Genomic DNA, 16,116 nt, shown 5'->3' on the forward strand with positions numbered 1-16,116 from the left:
ATAAAGCAGCCAGAGGTTGCTGAGCATCGCAGAGAGCGAGGGATGAGGGGATTACGAGCAGAGGCTGAGAGGATGAGTGGATGAACACAGGATGATCTAAGGATTAACCACGTAAACTGAGCAGTCTAATAACACAATCAGCCAACTAATACAAACAGATTGTATACTTGCACACAGAAATCCACACATAAAACATGTGATACGGCTGGTTTTTCTTTTAGAAATTAGAAGTTTTTATTCTATATTTGTGGGCAGAACAACAAAAATCCACGTGTGTTTAGAGGCCTAAAGATGAAAGAAATGTGTCCTGTGAGCCTAAAAGATGATTACTATCATCGAGGACAGAGAGGAAAGTAGGTGGAGGATAGGAATAGATGAGTGATGGTTGTGGAGGCACATCTTCCTCTACACAACCATTAAAGTGAAATCTACACCCCCACCTTGTGGCTTACAGAACAACACCGAGCCATGTTAGTGCTGTACGCAGGCTGCAGGAATGTGGCTTATTATGCAACTAACATAATACCAACACTTTTACAGGTGCTCTTACCTGACTGTGAGATGGGTATCCATGGTAGCCGAGGGTCAAAGGATCGTTGTTCTGAAAGAGAGGAGCGGATTTTTTTTGTTGTAAACATGGCCTGTAATTTCAAAGGCAAACAGACACTTTGTATTTTCATCACTCGGGGAAGCAGTTTCATCTCTTGTCGTGTCTCTCTATCTGACTTTACAGTTAGAAGGCATTTGTGTGACCCCCCCCAATCAAATTAACTCCACTGGTGACACACTCCTGCAATCTCCTCAGTCAGCCTCCTCTCCAGTTTTCCACCCGGCGAATCCTTTTGTCTGCTTGTAAAGACGTGATAACGGGGGCGAGGGAGCTCATGCGAGCGGCGGATGAAAGGCAGGAGAAGAAAGGACGAGTGTTGGCGCGGCTCTTAAAATCATAAATAGGTCAGGAGTGTCGGCGAGCGTGAAGCCCACTGGTGTGGAATGCCATCATAACCCCTTATGCAACCTCTAACAAGTTCCTTTAAATGTTCTGGCTGCACGGAGCAAAACTTGCTACATCAAACGTCTGGAGGAAGAAGCAGAGAAAGTCATTCCGGGCCAATTCATCCCTTTGCCAACTCGCACCCCCATTTCGTACCTACATGTTGAAATTTCATCCAACTCTACTTCCATTTGGACATCTAAATTACATTAGATGTAATGTAATGTAGTTCAGGATTTTCGTAAGGTCAGTTGTAAGCCGTTAATCCCTTATTGGCAGAAGATGATGACGACTCTCTTGACATCGTACCATTCCAAACTTGCTGGGCCAGGAAGCTAATGCTAACAGATAGTCCAAACATCTCAATGTCAGCAACATTTGACAATGCTGATCTATGGACCTTCAAATTGACTTCTTCTGATTTACTTGTCTGTCTAAATGACTTGAGATAGGTGTCCTATGTTAATGTGATGTATGTCCGTCTTCGGTGGAAGGCAAGACTCTGTATCAGGGAAGCAAAATTGTTTTAAAACTGGTTTGTTATGGTCCAAACTTTGATGGATATTTATTTTCTTCTGCTCTGTAATCCTGTAATGCAGGAAGACCAAAAACATATGTATCGTAGCCTGTAGCTTAATTAAGGGGTGCAGTAATGTCTCAACCATTATTAAAATCTGGGATCCATTATGGATGCTCAGAATGAACCTACTATGAATCTACAGCATATGATTTTATATTCAGCACAGACAGAAGTGCAACTTTTTCTGTATTTTTAGGAACATTTTACAACTCTACGTATATAGGTGCTTCTATTCAAAATAAATACTGGTACATGTAAACCATGATCCATACTTATCCATGATTGAATTTAATTAACTTTGTGCCCATATAAACAATATATTTTCTATTATTTAATCCAAATACAAGGAATTTTGTGCATGTAAACAAAACTACAAATGTGATGGCAGTTTAAAATAGTATTTACAGAAACCACTATGACATTTTTAGGATTGAAACTGTTTCAAGGCAGAAAAAGTCCATAAGTTTCAACCTTTACTAGACTGGCCATACGCTTCATCCTTTAGGACCAACTAACCTGGAATTTCTCTTAGTGAAGATGCCAAGACAGCTATCTACTGCAGGTATGGCATGGGCCAGTTAATGATATCAAGGTTTAACATTTATTATTTTTCTAGATGTTGTTTTAAAACAAGTAAAATTTTCCACATTACTACTGCAAAAGCATCATGAGATGCCAAAAAAGAGCCAGAGCAACTGGTAGTACAAGACTAAAATACGACTACTGCACTTATCTTTATAAGAAAGAAAATATAACAATCTGAAAAGCTACCAGTAAAGCTAAAAAGACGGAATCTTATTGAGGAAACTATAACAGCGCAATCCATCATTCCTAATAATGCTGTTTTAAAACTATATTTGGCCAGTCATGAGTGCTTTGCATGTTCAGCAGCTGCCAGCAGGCTCTCCTGACAAGCCCAACCAATTAACTTGCTTAAATCAGTTTCTTATATTTTTTATATGAAGACTAGGATGCCAAAATGGCACAATATGCAAGTGTATAAGAAAAACACAACTGAATAAAGAGGATATTTATTCTATTTTTAAGACTGTCAAAATAATTATCAAAGCATTATCATAAACTCAATTACGAATGTGTTACATTATTTTAGCGGCAAAGGGAATAACTATGCATTCTCCATATTTAAAAAAGCAACTGGATCATGTTAAATAGGTTTGTTTATAATTTTGTGTTTAGTATCATCATGTTGCTCAAGGTTGCCCTCTGTGCAAAGAACCTACGTATGGCATCTGCTCTAAATTGCTCTAAACTGAATTGAAACTATAGCATGAGAATCTCATAAGTCTCCATGCATCTTAATATATCTTGGGACCAACTTTATGCAGACTCATAATGTTGTTGTTCCAGCTATTATGTAAATGTATTTCATTAAAAAGAAGACTTTTCACAGCAATTACAGCACACTCGGAAAACAGATTCTCCTGTCCCTGACTTCATATTAGGAGATTACAAAACATCTCCGCTCCTCCCTTTTCTCTCAGTCCTTCCTCCTCTGATCTTCCTTTCATGTGGAACCAATGTCCCCTCGTCTGCTCTGTCCCCCAGGGTGGAGGAGGGGTGGGGGGGGGCACTTTGCTCTGCGTACATCGCAGCTTGAGTTGCCTGATTAATACTGGAGCCATCTCACTCTGGACCCCATGAGGCCATTTCACTAAAACTGAGCACAATGTATCCAAATGTAAGAGGCAGAAACGAGGAAGAGGAGGGAGCGGAGGAAGAGGGAGCAGGAAGCGCCTTCGTGATTGAAAAATACAGCTTGTGCGAGTCTATCTCGGAGCCAAAAATGTACTTAGTGATCTGGCTTTGGGAGGTAGAAGCTCTAAATAATGAATCACCTCTTAGAGGCTTGAATAACATGAATAAAGTATAAACCGTCTTTTGCAACGAGGGCAAACTCCGAATGCAACACACTGCAGGTATGGAGGAGCAAAACAACACCCGGAGAGGAGACGAAAAGGAAAGAAGAAAAGATTTATGGAGCTGCACGCTGCGTGGAGGTAGAGGGGGGTGCTGGGTGAAAACACACATCTGGAAACATCTGGAACTCATATGTGCGAGACACTGAATATGGAGCCGGCGATATAACGGAAAATGGACAGGAAAAAAAAAGATTGAAGGAGCAAAGACAATGACTCATACATGAGCGGAGTCATGTGCTTAATTTCCTTAAGGACCCGAGAGAGCTGAGATGAAGGAGGGAGGGGGGTCTGTGTGGAAGAAGCACAACATGAGTGAGTCTCACTCTCATGCTCCACGCCACACTTACTTACACTGCATATGAGAAACAAAACAACTGTGTATGTCATGCAGTCATGCTTGATTATTTGAATTCTGCTGGCAACAAAACGAAGCACGGACGATTCCTGCCTGGGAGGTGGTGACTGGGTTATTTTTGCACCGATTAGAGTTTTGTAGCCAATTCCTGGTGTTGTCAAGCTTTTTAAAGTTAGCCAATTTTGCTTTTTTTTTGGCAAGAACTGTAAAAACAGCATTACATTTTTCCAAGCCTCTTAATTATATGTATCAGTAGCAGAGGCTATGTCACACAGTGTGTGGGGGAGAGAAAACTTAAAAAAACAATGATTGCGTAATGATGTCTTTAGCCTCTGGCATTAGTGACAAGTGCAGCTAACAAGTCTAGCCTTTTGAAAATAGCAGTCTGTGCATTCCTCGAGGATGTAGAGCCCAACCTTAAATCAGATTTTCAAAATGCTGCCAACATTTACAAATCAAGTATATTTCCATAATGAGACTAAAAACTCAAAAGCCTAAAATATTTTTAAACTTTGCTCTCCTTCATTAAGTTTCCTGCTGAAAGTCTTGCTCTCTCTCGCTCTCCATCAGCCTGAATGAACGACAGACACCTTAGTCGCAACTAGCTTCTTCATTAAAATTGTTTTTTTTTATGCTTTTTATGACTTATTTTCAAAACACTTTACCTATGATGGAAATATCCAACTTTGGTATTTTCTCAGTGCGACACACTAAGGTTGTTTTCACACCTGATAGCCCAGAGACTTAGTTTGATTGGGACCAAAAGTGCAGCATTTGTTACATTTTCAGCTGGTCCAGTTTGCTTTTCAACTGCATTGTGTCAAACAAGCCCCATTAATTGAGAAACGAGCTCACCCTCTCACTTGTGGTAGGGTGAATCACTACCACAGTGGAATCACTGAAGGCAACGACGCGAAAACCTCAAAAGACATGAGTGCAATCTCCTTCTTTGCAAAACGTAAGCAAAAATGGAGTTAGCATCAGGTTTTAGCAATTGTTGGTTTTCTCTTTGGTCTTTTAAGCCTCTCGCATTTGTTTAGGTTGTATTTACCCAGAATGTCCTACACTATAGTCCGTTTCCTACATTTGAAGCAGTCTCTAGTCCACTTGCATCCACATACGCATTCAAACTGTGCTAGAGCTCACTTCAGTTGAAATGAGACCTAGGTTTTTGAGGTGGACCCGCATTGGCTGTCCTGGTCCGAATCAGAGTTTGATTGCAAATTTACACCTCCACAAACAAACTGGACTTTCTAGGCAAATGAATTAGAGTTGGATTAAATCAGACTAAACAGGGGTGGTGTGAATGCACTGATAAGTATCAGATATGTGAGTTTCTGACCGGCAGATAATCAGTCAGTCTTGAGACAAAGCAAAAAATCATTCTGTACCTGTCATCAAGCATTTTCAAGGTGCATTTCCAGTTTTTAGGAGAGGGTGTGGAGGCAGGGAAAGCTGCAGTGAATCAAGAGAAAATAAGAAATGACCTGAAGACAACTGATTGTCTTCAGGAGACGGGGGAGGAGGAGAAATGGCTGTACAATCTATTGAACACATCAACCCCAGTGCTCCAGCAACCACTGCAGGTCACAGCAGGTGCTTGATGGTAAATCTGGTCACAGGACCCATGTCTATTATGATTGTGCCCTGGGTCAGCTGCTTTTCTGAGGAGGAACCACTTTTCATTACCCTCAGAGTTAGCTTTCCTTGTTGCAATGCAGGAGACCACATATACTCAGGAGGATGTGAATGTACTGTTTCCACAGCACGTATGTGCTAACCCTCCAGACAGCCAGTCCAGCGATCTGAAGTTTGTTTTCCCTTAATACACCTCACATTCCTTCGACTTTTCACAGTAAAACTACACGTGCTTCCTCAAGGGGATGTTGGCTGAAGTCAAAGTGGATCTTGGAAGCTAGCTTGACACTTCGGGAATCAAGATAATCACAGCAGCATCAGCTGCCAAATCACGTGCTACACAGCGAACACCACGGTTCACTGCACTGATCTTAAATAGAGAAAGAAAATACAGAATTTATTTTTCCCCCAATAAATTACTTCTGATCTGATAAAACAGAATCAACATTTGCTTGTTGTTGTTTACTGCTCATGATAATTGCACATAATTATTTGCTCTGCCTCACTGCAACATCATTTAAGTGAAAGTAGAAACTGAAATGTGGCTTCTGGGAATAGCGTCAGTGGCTGTATATGGAAAATACTGCGGCCAGTGCTCTGCTCTGACACTTTAGTGGGATTTTGATAAATGTGCTGATAAAATTGTTAGAAAAGTGTTGGATTGGGTATCACACTGGCTTTAACCCGTCAGCCTCCTGGTGTGCAACTTCAATAATGTCTAATTGCTGACTGGAGCAGGTAACTTAGCACAACAGTTTTCTTTCCGTTTCTTTTTCTTTGTGTATTATGTTTCAGCTAACTTGCAGAAACTACACCAGATACATCCAGGATTACATAGTGTTGATATCAGCTTCGAGAAAAGTCTGTATTACAGATATGTTTCTCTTCCATTAGGCTCACATTTCTGTAGAAAAACAGATTTCTGTTAGAAGTCTTTTTCATAAACAACAAACAGTTTTTAAAGTTGCAGACTTGGCATAGAGCAGATCAGGTAAACATTGTATTGTCAAAAGTATTTGCTAATCTACCCTCAAACACATATGAACTTGAGTGACATCCCATTCTTAATCCATAGGGTTAAATATGACGTCGACTAAGCCTTTGCACTGATAACATTTTCAACCTTTCTGGGAAGGCGTTTCATAAGGTTTAGGAAAGTGTGCCTGGGAATTTTTGACAATTCTTCCAGGAGTGCATTTCTGAGGATATACACTGAAGTTGGACAAGATAGTCTGATTCAAACCCTCTGCTCCAATTCACTCGAATGGTCTTCTGTCAGTTTAGGTCGGGAAACAGCCATTCTTCCACACCAAAATTTCTAATGTAAATATTTATGCATCTTGCTTTGTTCCAAGCTGCACAGTCATGTTGGAACAAGAGGGAGTCATCACCTAGCTGTTCCTACAAAGGTGGGAGCATGAAATTGTCCTAAGAATCTCGGTATGTTGAAGCATAAAGAATTCCTCTCACTGACAATAAGGGGCCAAACGTAGCTCCTAAAAAACAGCTCCCAGCCATAATGTTTCTTACTGTTCCAATGGTTTGAGGTCTGAATGAGATGCCAGAACTGACAAACTGAATGATTTACTCTTGTTTAGAACACAGTAAAGTTAGGTTGTTTGAAAGGATTTTTGGTTGGAAAATTATTAATAATTGTGGTGTGAAAACTAAAAGAGAAAAACAACAACAGTCTTCTTGAGATAACACTTTTTTGAAAACTACAATGAGCAAGTTACAAGCCAACAGTCTGTCAAGCAGCTAACTGAACAACCTGACTAAAAAACATAGTTTTACTATATCCACAGCAACAGTTATTGGGGGTCTATCTTGTATTTTTAAGTCCAAGTATCAATATGATAAATAATATAACTATAATAAAAAATTTATATTATTTCTTGCAGTGGTAGAAAAACTGACTTTTTTAAAATAAAAAGAACATCAAATTATATATTTATGGATTATTCATTAAAAATGCTAGTGCTAACATCATATTTTTAATCAAGGTTATATTGTGAGAATCTCATATTTATAGTGCAGACCCTCAGCCTCAACATTGACAGCTAGAGTGGAGCAATATCATGTGAGTAAAGGTAGAGACTGCATTGCAGATGGAAAATTATTGACTATGATGAAGCAAGAAGGTTATCAGACCAAAGGAGAGAGAGAAAAGTGAGAATGGCTTCTAAGGCCCCGACAAGATCTTGTCTCTCGAGACAACAAAAAGCTGATACTTCTCGTAAAAGTGAACTCTGTCTTGCAAATTGCTATCTAGTTGGTATGTGACTGTCTGTTAAAACAAGTGGAAGCTATTATTAGGAGCCCCATATATGAATGTGAGCACTTTGTGGCTCCTATTTTGAAAAACAAAATGGAAGCAGCTCTTCAACTCTTCCATGTTGTTCATGGTTAAATATGACAAAACATTACTCTCCGTACGCTGGGTAACAAACTTAGCACCAGATTCATACCTTCTATGTTGTTGCAGGTGGAAAGGTTTTTGAAAACAACCATTTTTACAGGCAATTTGAAATCTTAAAATAGAAAAACCTGGAAGAAAATGACTAAATAAGGCAAATGTTTTCAAAGAAAGAGTGATATATATAGAGAGAGACAAGAAAAGAAAAATCTGTCAAAAAAAGGAAACTGTATGCAACCTGCAATCATTTAACTGCTTTTATTCAAAAATGACATTTTGTCTTGTTAAACTGTTGCATGCATGGTTTAATGTTAAATCCTGTGGTGGTATTATGACCCCCTGAGACTCTTTTTTTGTTACTGAAAGCAGATTTTGAAAGAATGTGATAAAATCTTGTTTTCTGAGCTAGGTGTATTATTACATCCACCCCTGATTTTACCTAAAATAAACAAAATGCATTAATGCAAATTGGGAAAGAAAAAGTGAATGTATTTAAGTACGAAAATTAAATGCACCAGAAAATTGATTTGTCATCACTACTATCAACTCAGCTGGGTGTTTCAGGTTAACATAATCTTTTCAAATAATTACAGATTAGTACTTTTTTTTGTTTTTTACTCTATATGATATACTGGGATTATCTTCAAATGTGGACGAAAAAGGCTCAAGAACAACAGAACCTTAATTCTTAGAAAAAAGCTATGGCTGCTTTCTTATTTTCAAATAAGGAGGTCTTATTATACTGCTATGCACCAGAAACACAGCAGGAGCAACACATCACTCAGCTGCAGTTCATATGGGATGATAACTACACTTTAAGCACATCGGCTCCTCAGCAGAGGCGCATCCCAAAACACTGCTGCTACCTCAGAAATGCAAATCAGTCCAAAGGTTTTCCCCAGAAATTTATAGCAGCCCTGAAAAATAAAAAAGGTTTTCAATCTGGTGGATGAGGACATTTTTCTTACTGATGTTTTCGTGCTGTGGCTAAGATAAAAGCATGAATGGCTGAACCACATACATTACTGTTCTGGTCTAGTCATTTGTCCTCTGGGCTGCCACTCCAGGCAAGTCCTTATTAGGATCGAGAGAGCCCCAATTCCTACACAGAGCGACAGCATAACACCAAGCACTCCACGGCAGGCCAGACGGATATCGAAGCCGACAATCTCCTCTCAACATTTTCAATGATCTGGCTTGAGCTGAAGATGAGAGGTGTTATAAATCCCCTGCCACCCTGAAAATAAAAACAGGACTTCCCCCAGTGCAGCGCATGAATATAAAGTAGACTGATTATATGTTGTGAAGTCAGCAGCAGTGAGCCAGACACCAATATAAAATCCAAACCCTTGGTTTTAAAGAACAGCTCAAACTCCTGTTAGACCCCCAGCCGTTAATTTGGCCGCATTAGCTGAACATTCAGTCACCTCCTTCATGCTGCACTGATTTAGCAATGCTTTGTTGCTTAGCTAAAACTCTGCAGATATGATTTGACAGAGCATTTCCACCCCTGCACATTGATGACATCACACCAAGAAAAAAAAAAAAACAGTAACAATGACCAAGTGGGTAAAAATCTCATTGTTGAACAGTGGTGGCATTAACATATTACTCACTACTCAACCACACCCAAATGTGCTGCCTTCACATTCAGGTTAAAGTTCAAATCTTGCCATAAAAAAAAAATCTTGCCGTAATGTCAGCAATAAAGGTTTTTCTTCTTTTTTTTTTTTTGCTTTGCATGAAGGATGGAAAGGCTTAAGTAAGGGGGACTCTGTTGCTTCTGAGAGCTGGGGCAGCTGTAATATTTTCCATCCCTGCAGATTAGCTTAACAGACACACTTCTCTGCACTTTCATACGGCTTTCTTGGAAACAAGTTTGCAAAAGTCGGAAAACTTAAGGTCATTTAGCAAAGTTTGACTCTAGAATATTTATGTCATCACCAGTTTGGAGGAAAATAAATACAGTACCTTACGAAAGTAAACGGAAAAAGTTCAAGTAAACCGCTTTTTTCCAGTAAGAACAACACATTTCAATGTTTTTATTTAGCTTTTATGTGACAAGACCACCACAAAGTGGCACGTCATTTCAGAGTGGAAAGAAAAGGTTATTTGGTGGGGCTTTTTTTTATTGAAAAGTGCGGAATATATTTTTATTTAAGCCCCTGTACTCTAACACCTAGTGAATAATCCAGTTCAACCAACACTAGCCAAGGCACTGTTAAGAGAAAGGAATGGGACGATTTTAGACAGGTTATATTCTCAACCTGTCTAGAACAGGTTGAGATATAAAATAAAACCCAAATCAATCAATCAAAAAACAGACAGAAATTAGCACAACTACTAATTTAGTAAAACATGCCCATCTACCTAAACTGACAGGCTGGGAAGGGAGATAATTATTCAGAAATGAAGCAGAGAAGGAAATTGTAACTCTGGAGGAGCTGCAAATATCTGAAGCTCAGGTAGAAACCATTGACAGCAGAACTGTGTTTTTCTTTTTGGTCCATATACAAAACAATACATATGTTCCTGCCCTGAACAAATCATCCCCCTGGTGAAGCGTGAGGGTGGCAGAATCATGCTGGAAGATGACACTAAATACAGACCAATCCAGGAAGAAACTCAACAATGAATCTGAGGCAAGACTAAGAAAAAAAAACAGATAAACTGAGCTCAAGCTTTTTCATAAAGGCAAACAAGCTCTCCACGTGCAAAGCAGATATACATATCGTTTGTTTTGCTTTTTGTTTTAAATTTATTTTGTTTGTTTATTCTTTTATTACACTATGTTCAGTAAAGTCAAACCAAAAAAAATACATACCCTGAAAAACTTGCAGGAAAAGGTAGTTCTGAAAAGATTGGCTGAAAACAAAACGATGCGACTCTTTACAGATTTGTAAAATCATTTGAAAATCATGTGTAATTTTCTATCTAGTTCATAATTATGTACTACTTTGAGTTGGTCTGTCAAACACCTTGAAGTTTGCAGATTTGTTACAAAATATGAGAAGGTTTGAGGCTCTGTGTTCAGTTTTTTTTAAACACAATAAGCTTTAACAATAATAAATGTAAACAAGGAGATGATAATATGTCTATTAAGGAATTTCTTTCAAAGTCAAGCTTAAATTAACTGTTGGAGTCAAAATTTGCAGCTGTTTATTGCTCTCCATCTTCATTCTAAATTAATTTTCTGATCCTCTAAACAAATTAATATTCAATTTATAACCTGTCAGAAGTAATACACTGACAACCATCACATTTCACAGTGATGACATTATAATGTACTTTTTTCAGCTGAAAGGCTCAAAACTGTTTTATCAATTCTGATTGAAAAATTATTGTACTAATTGATCATACTGGTGGCAGCCAATTTGAGAAGCTCCAAACAAATAATATTAATCTTCATTTACTACCCGCTACAAATATCTGGGCATCCACTTTGTTCTTTTTTTTATTCTTATTTAAAGATTATTTAAATAAGAATCTTTGATCCCTCCAGTATCCACAGCGATCCCATAAGCTGGAAACAAAGCCTCTTTACTGCCATTGATAGTGCAAATCTGCTCCTGCAGAACCAACAGAGACTGCCTTTGAGGGGGGTGAGAAGGGGAGAGGGTACCTTTCCCACTCTCATTTCCGGACTGTCCAGCCAGGCAGTTCGATACGTTTTAGAGCCCGAATGCGATTGATCCGACCCCCCCTCACCCAACACACACATACATACAATCCCCCAATCACGTGTGTAAGTGCATTACAGCAGGCACTGCCTGTCAGCACTCACTAGACAGGACGGCGATCTGAAGCAAGCCATTTAGTTTTCCCAAACAGGAGCAAACAGGCCACTTCACCTCCATTACTGGCTCTTTCAGTGGTGGAGAAATTGCTGTCTGTCTTCCAGTGGAGTACTTCAGCCTACATAATCCACTCTGATGATATCCCGCACATCCCTCTGCCCTTCGGTGATGCTCTTTTAAAAACAAGATACGGCCATTTTTGGTGCACTGAGGCCAAGACAGCTCTATTGTCATTTACTTTTTTATTGCTTAGTATAAATCAGATAAAGGTTAGAGACATACTTTGATGCAGAAATAAGTATAAACTTTATATTATGTTTTAGACTCTAAATGTCTCTATAAAAGGACATGCAGCACTTTTCACCCTTAGCTTTGAAAAAATGTTTTACAAAATATTTATAAAACAATCTGAAGGGAATCAGAAACCGGTACTGGCTGAGGAAAATGCTGATATGTGCATCTCTAGTTCATACCGCTAACCCTACATTGGCCACATAATTAAAGGCTCGGTTTGTTTACATTGTCCACCCGGAGTTGTGCTTTAAGGATATTTATCAACCAGATGATTTTGAAAAGTTATAACAGGATGTCTGAGAAGCAGCCTGATGGAGAAATGCGTTACATTGTTACAACTCCTGCTTCGTATTAAAAGTCAACTCAAGGCATGTGTAGCTGTGAAACGTGGTGGTATTTCCCTCCCAGCTGGTAATGGAAGCAGCACAGTGCATGCAGGGCCTTCTGCTGCAGCTCCAACAACAACCATCACTTGGATAAACATGTTGAATAAAAACAGTCTTACTGTTCTTAAAATATGAATCGCCAATTGTCCTCACCTGTCCAATCTCGCCGATCCCTCCTGAGCCGTCGATTCTGGGGCGCTTGCACTCAGCCCCAGTGGAGTCCACCAGAGCGGCCGCCGTCTGTCCGTCGGGCTCCGGGTCTCCGCGCTTCATGCCTCGCACGGCTCCTGGAGCACCGGACGGGTTGGCGTGAACCCCGGCCATGGTCTCCAGCTCCCTGTCCCGGTCTATGAGAGCCCGGGACACAGGCAGCATGATGGATGCAACGTCGGTCGACATTAACATTTAAAAAAATCTTCTTTTGTTCCTTTTTTACCCGAAATAAATCGAGGCTAAGACCGCCTACTTAATTTTCTGCACCTCCGTGCCTTGAGCCTGACGGTGGAGGATAATAAACGTCTTAATAGGACAAGTTTTTTTTTTGTTTTTTTCTAAGTTGGGCCTTTCTACAACCCCCCTAAAGAGTTGACGTCTGTAAGAAAAAAAAAATTAGCAAATATCTAATAGCCAGCTTTGTTTTTACTCTCAGCAAATATGAAAATGTCCCTGTAAAATAAAAGCAGCTTTAATTTGAAGCTAAGCAGGTAGCCCCTCTGCTGTCCGTGTATTTATTTACTGCGGGGCTGCCTTAGAGGCCTGCCTTATTTCAGACCATAACAAAACCAATTAAACACACCAACTGACTGCTGAGCTCAGTTTTCGTTTGCCCCGTCTTTTAAGCCTCCTCCTCCTCCTCTCCTCTTACCGGAGCCGAGTGTTTAGAGAGCGGAACACCGACAACAGCCTACCGCAACCTCAAGACGAAGAGCCCCTCAACATGTCTTCCCCGTCGCCTTTTTCCTCCCTATCAGCCACAGAGAAGTGGTTCACTGAAAGTCAGCCCTCCTCATGAGCTCTTGTCCATGTTAGTCCGCAAGAGGGGGGAAAAAAAAGCTTTCTCTGGCTTAAAGTGGGGGAAAAAACAACCAAAAGGACGGACGCACAAACGGAGGGACGGATAAACGGACGGAGGGGCTGCGGTGTTTCCTTCTCCCTCTCTTGGTTATTATTTTCTTCCCTCTCCCCGTTTTTTTCCCGGCGGTGTGTTCCTGTAGCGTGTGTGTTACAGAAAGGAAACTGTCCTCCCTCCCTCCTCCTCCCACTCTCCTGCTGTATTCATTCCCCTCCTCCTATCTTCCGCTCTGCCTTTGAACGCTGAGCCAGGCAGCCATGCAGCCCGCAAAATACACGCAGTGTGCCGCAGTGCTTCCATACATTTTACTGAGGGGAGGTGTGTTTATGGGGAGGAGGGAAAGCCCTGCTTTAGGAGCCTCTCTGCTCCCCTCGGTCCAAATACTTTAAATCAAATTATCCTCCTTACATTTCTACTTGTGTTGTTCGGATTTTCCAGCTGTTTCCATGCAGACACCTCACATGACTAAATAATAACGGGGTGGGCTTCTCTGCGAGATTTCATGCCTAACTCATTACACAACCATTACCCAGGCCAAGGTCCTCACACAAGCCCAGCTGTGAGTCATGCAGCTCACAGAACCTCATGTTCCTCTGGCAATTTTATTGCTTGGATGACACCCAGTGGTCAAAGGCTACCAAGGGAGGAACATATAAAAAAAGGTACAGAGAAGGCTTTATTGACTTCTAAATAAACTGGTCATAAACATTTAAAGGACATGCTTGTTCTTATACTCAGAAGGCATAAGTAGCTAAATCTAAAGGCAAACCCTAAACTTTCCAGACTTTTGTTCTTTCCTAATTTTACCCAAATGCAAACTATTTGGTAATTTGGTGACAGTTTCAGTCAAGTCTTAATGAGTCACATTAAACCGTGAACCACAAATTGAGTGTATACTGTATGAGGGAAAACAATTACATCACTTTCACCAGATACTGGGCTCAAATGTTCAGTCCCTTGCATAAATATTAACACCCCTTTAACTTTTTCATATTTGGGTTTTATTTAGAATTCATGTGACGGACCAATGCAGAACAGTTCATGATGGTGAAGCGGACGGAAAGTGGTTTTCAACTGTTTTTACCATCAAAAATGTGAAAATTGTGGTGTGCACTTTGTAGCACCATCTTTCACTGGCAGCAAAAGAGCATCTGTGAAACTAAATTTTCAGGTTTTGCCACATATTCGTCATTTAATTTGGACTTTCAGGATATTCATTAATGTACTTCGATCTAATCCACTCCCCTGTCTGGCTGCATCCTTAGGATCATATTCCTGCTGGCAAATCTCCATCCCAGCCTCAAGACTTTTAAGCTTCCAACTGTTTTTCTCCCATGACTGCCCCATATGTGGGTCCATTTATCTTCCATCAACTCTAACCAACTTCTCTGTCCTTTCTGCAGACAATTCCCACAGCATAATACTGCTACTGCCACAATAACGGCTTCCAGGTGACTATGCACTACTTTGTTTTAGGCTATCACATACAATCCAATAAAATACATTAAACTTCGTCGTTACAACATGCCAAAATGTGCAGAGCATCACAAAGGAGTGTACTCTTACCATTTCTTTTCACTCTACACCAAGCTTGCACTTTATGTCAAGAGTCCTGTCATCTTCAGAAAGAGTCTGCTGACTCTGGAGTCGTCAGGTGTATCAGAGATGGTCACGAAGCTGAAGACAGAGTTGGCGGACCTCTTTGTGGCATGGTGTGGCAACAATCATCTTATCTTGGATGTGAACAAAACAAGATTCTAGATTTCAGAAGAAACAGGGTCAGGTCAAACACTTTCTATAGAGAGGATCTGGAGGTGGCGGAGGCAGAAAAATACTTCACTGTTAACATACAGACGAAAGGATGAAGCCGTCTACAAAATGGGAGAGAGCAGACTTTATTTTGTGGTCCTTCAGGGTTTGCAGCAATATGCCACATATCTTTTTTAAATCTGCTGTGGAGAATACAATCTTGTCTGTCATAATCTGCCGGGGTGGCAGCATCAGAGCCAGGGACTTTAAAAAGTTCAAACAAACAGATAAAGAAAGTTGGTCCTGTTCTGGGAGATCTGGAGATGATGGTGAAAAGAAGGTTTCTCAGAGAATGAAGATCATGGACAACCCTGAGCATCCTCTTCTTGACTAACAGCAAGACAGAGGCTTCCTCAGAACACAAAACTCATATTTGAAGAAACTCTAATATGAGTCCTCTTAGGATTGTAGTGTTTTTGTATTAAATTTCAATACATTTTCTCTTTATGAGTTTTAGTATGTTTCCCTTCTTTCAGACAGTAAATTGTCCAGTTTTATTTTTAGCAAAAGAAATGTGCCAGTGTTTGCAGAAGGGATTAGAAATACGTTTTCTTTGCAATATTTAGAGTAACCAAACATGACCCAGTGGTATGCATTTACATTAGTGGTTAAGAAAAAAAAAACAGTTCTGTGGTCGAATAAATGTAGAAATTGGTAGGCTTAGTAGTGGGTGAAAAGACGATGTACTATATTTGCTTATTGGCTCCTAAATAAAAGAAATTGTATATTATTTACCTTGCTTTCAGCCATGAAATCTAGGTAATTTAATACACTGCAATGCAAATATTTTTCCCATTGCCAGATGGGTTTAGGTGTCTAACCTCTTCACAACCCC

General features: G+C 40.0%; 1 protein-coding gene across 5 annotated transcripts in view; it reads right to left on the bottom strand.

Annotated features, from left to right (window-relative positions):
- The window catches only part of LOC102235339 (RNA binding protein fox-1 homolog 2-like), a 50,220-nt gene extending 36,571 nt beyond the window's left edge, over window positions 1-13,649 (bottom strand). For 3 of the 5 annotated variants that reach the window (XM_023334696.1, XM_023334699.1, XM_023334698.1), the window contains exons 1-2: window positions 12,554-13,649; window positions 551-601 (exon numbers count right to left, since the gene is read on the bottom strand). In XM_023334696.1, the coding sequence (XP_023190464.1) occupies window positions 551-601; window positions 12,554-12,805 (303 nt within the window). In that variant the 5' untranslated portion in view covers window positions 12,806-13,649. The remainder of the gene's footprint in view (window positions 1-550; window positions 602-12,553) is intronic. The other 2 variants (XM_023334697.1, XM_005809072.3) reach the window with 2 other exon arrangements.
- Window positions 13,650-16,116: the final 2,467 nt, after the last annotated feature.

The sequence above is a fragment of the Xiphophorus maculatus genome, chromosome 5 (assembly GCF_002775205.1).
Source record: "Xiphophorus maculatus strain JP 163 A chromosome 5, X_maculatus-5.0-male, whole genome shotgun sequence".
Classification (NCBI taxonomy): Eukaryota; Metazoa; Chordata; class Actinopteri; order Cyprinodontiformes; family Poeciliidae; genus Xiphophorus; species Xiphophorus maculatus.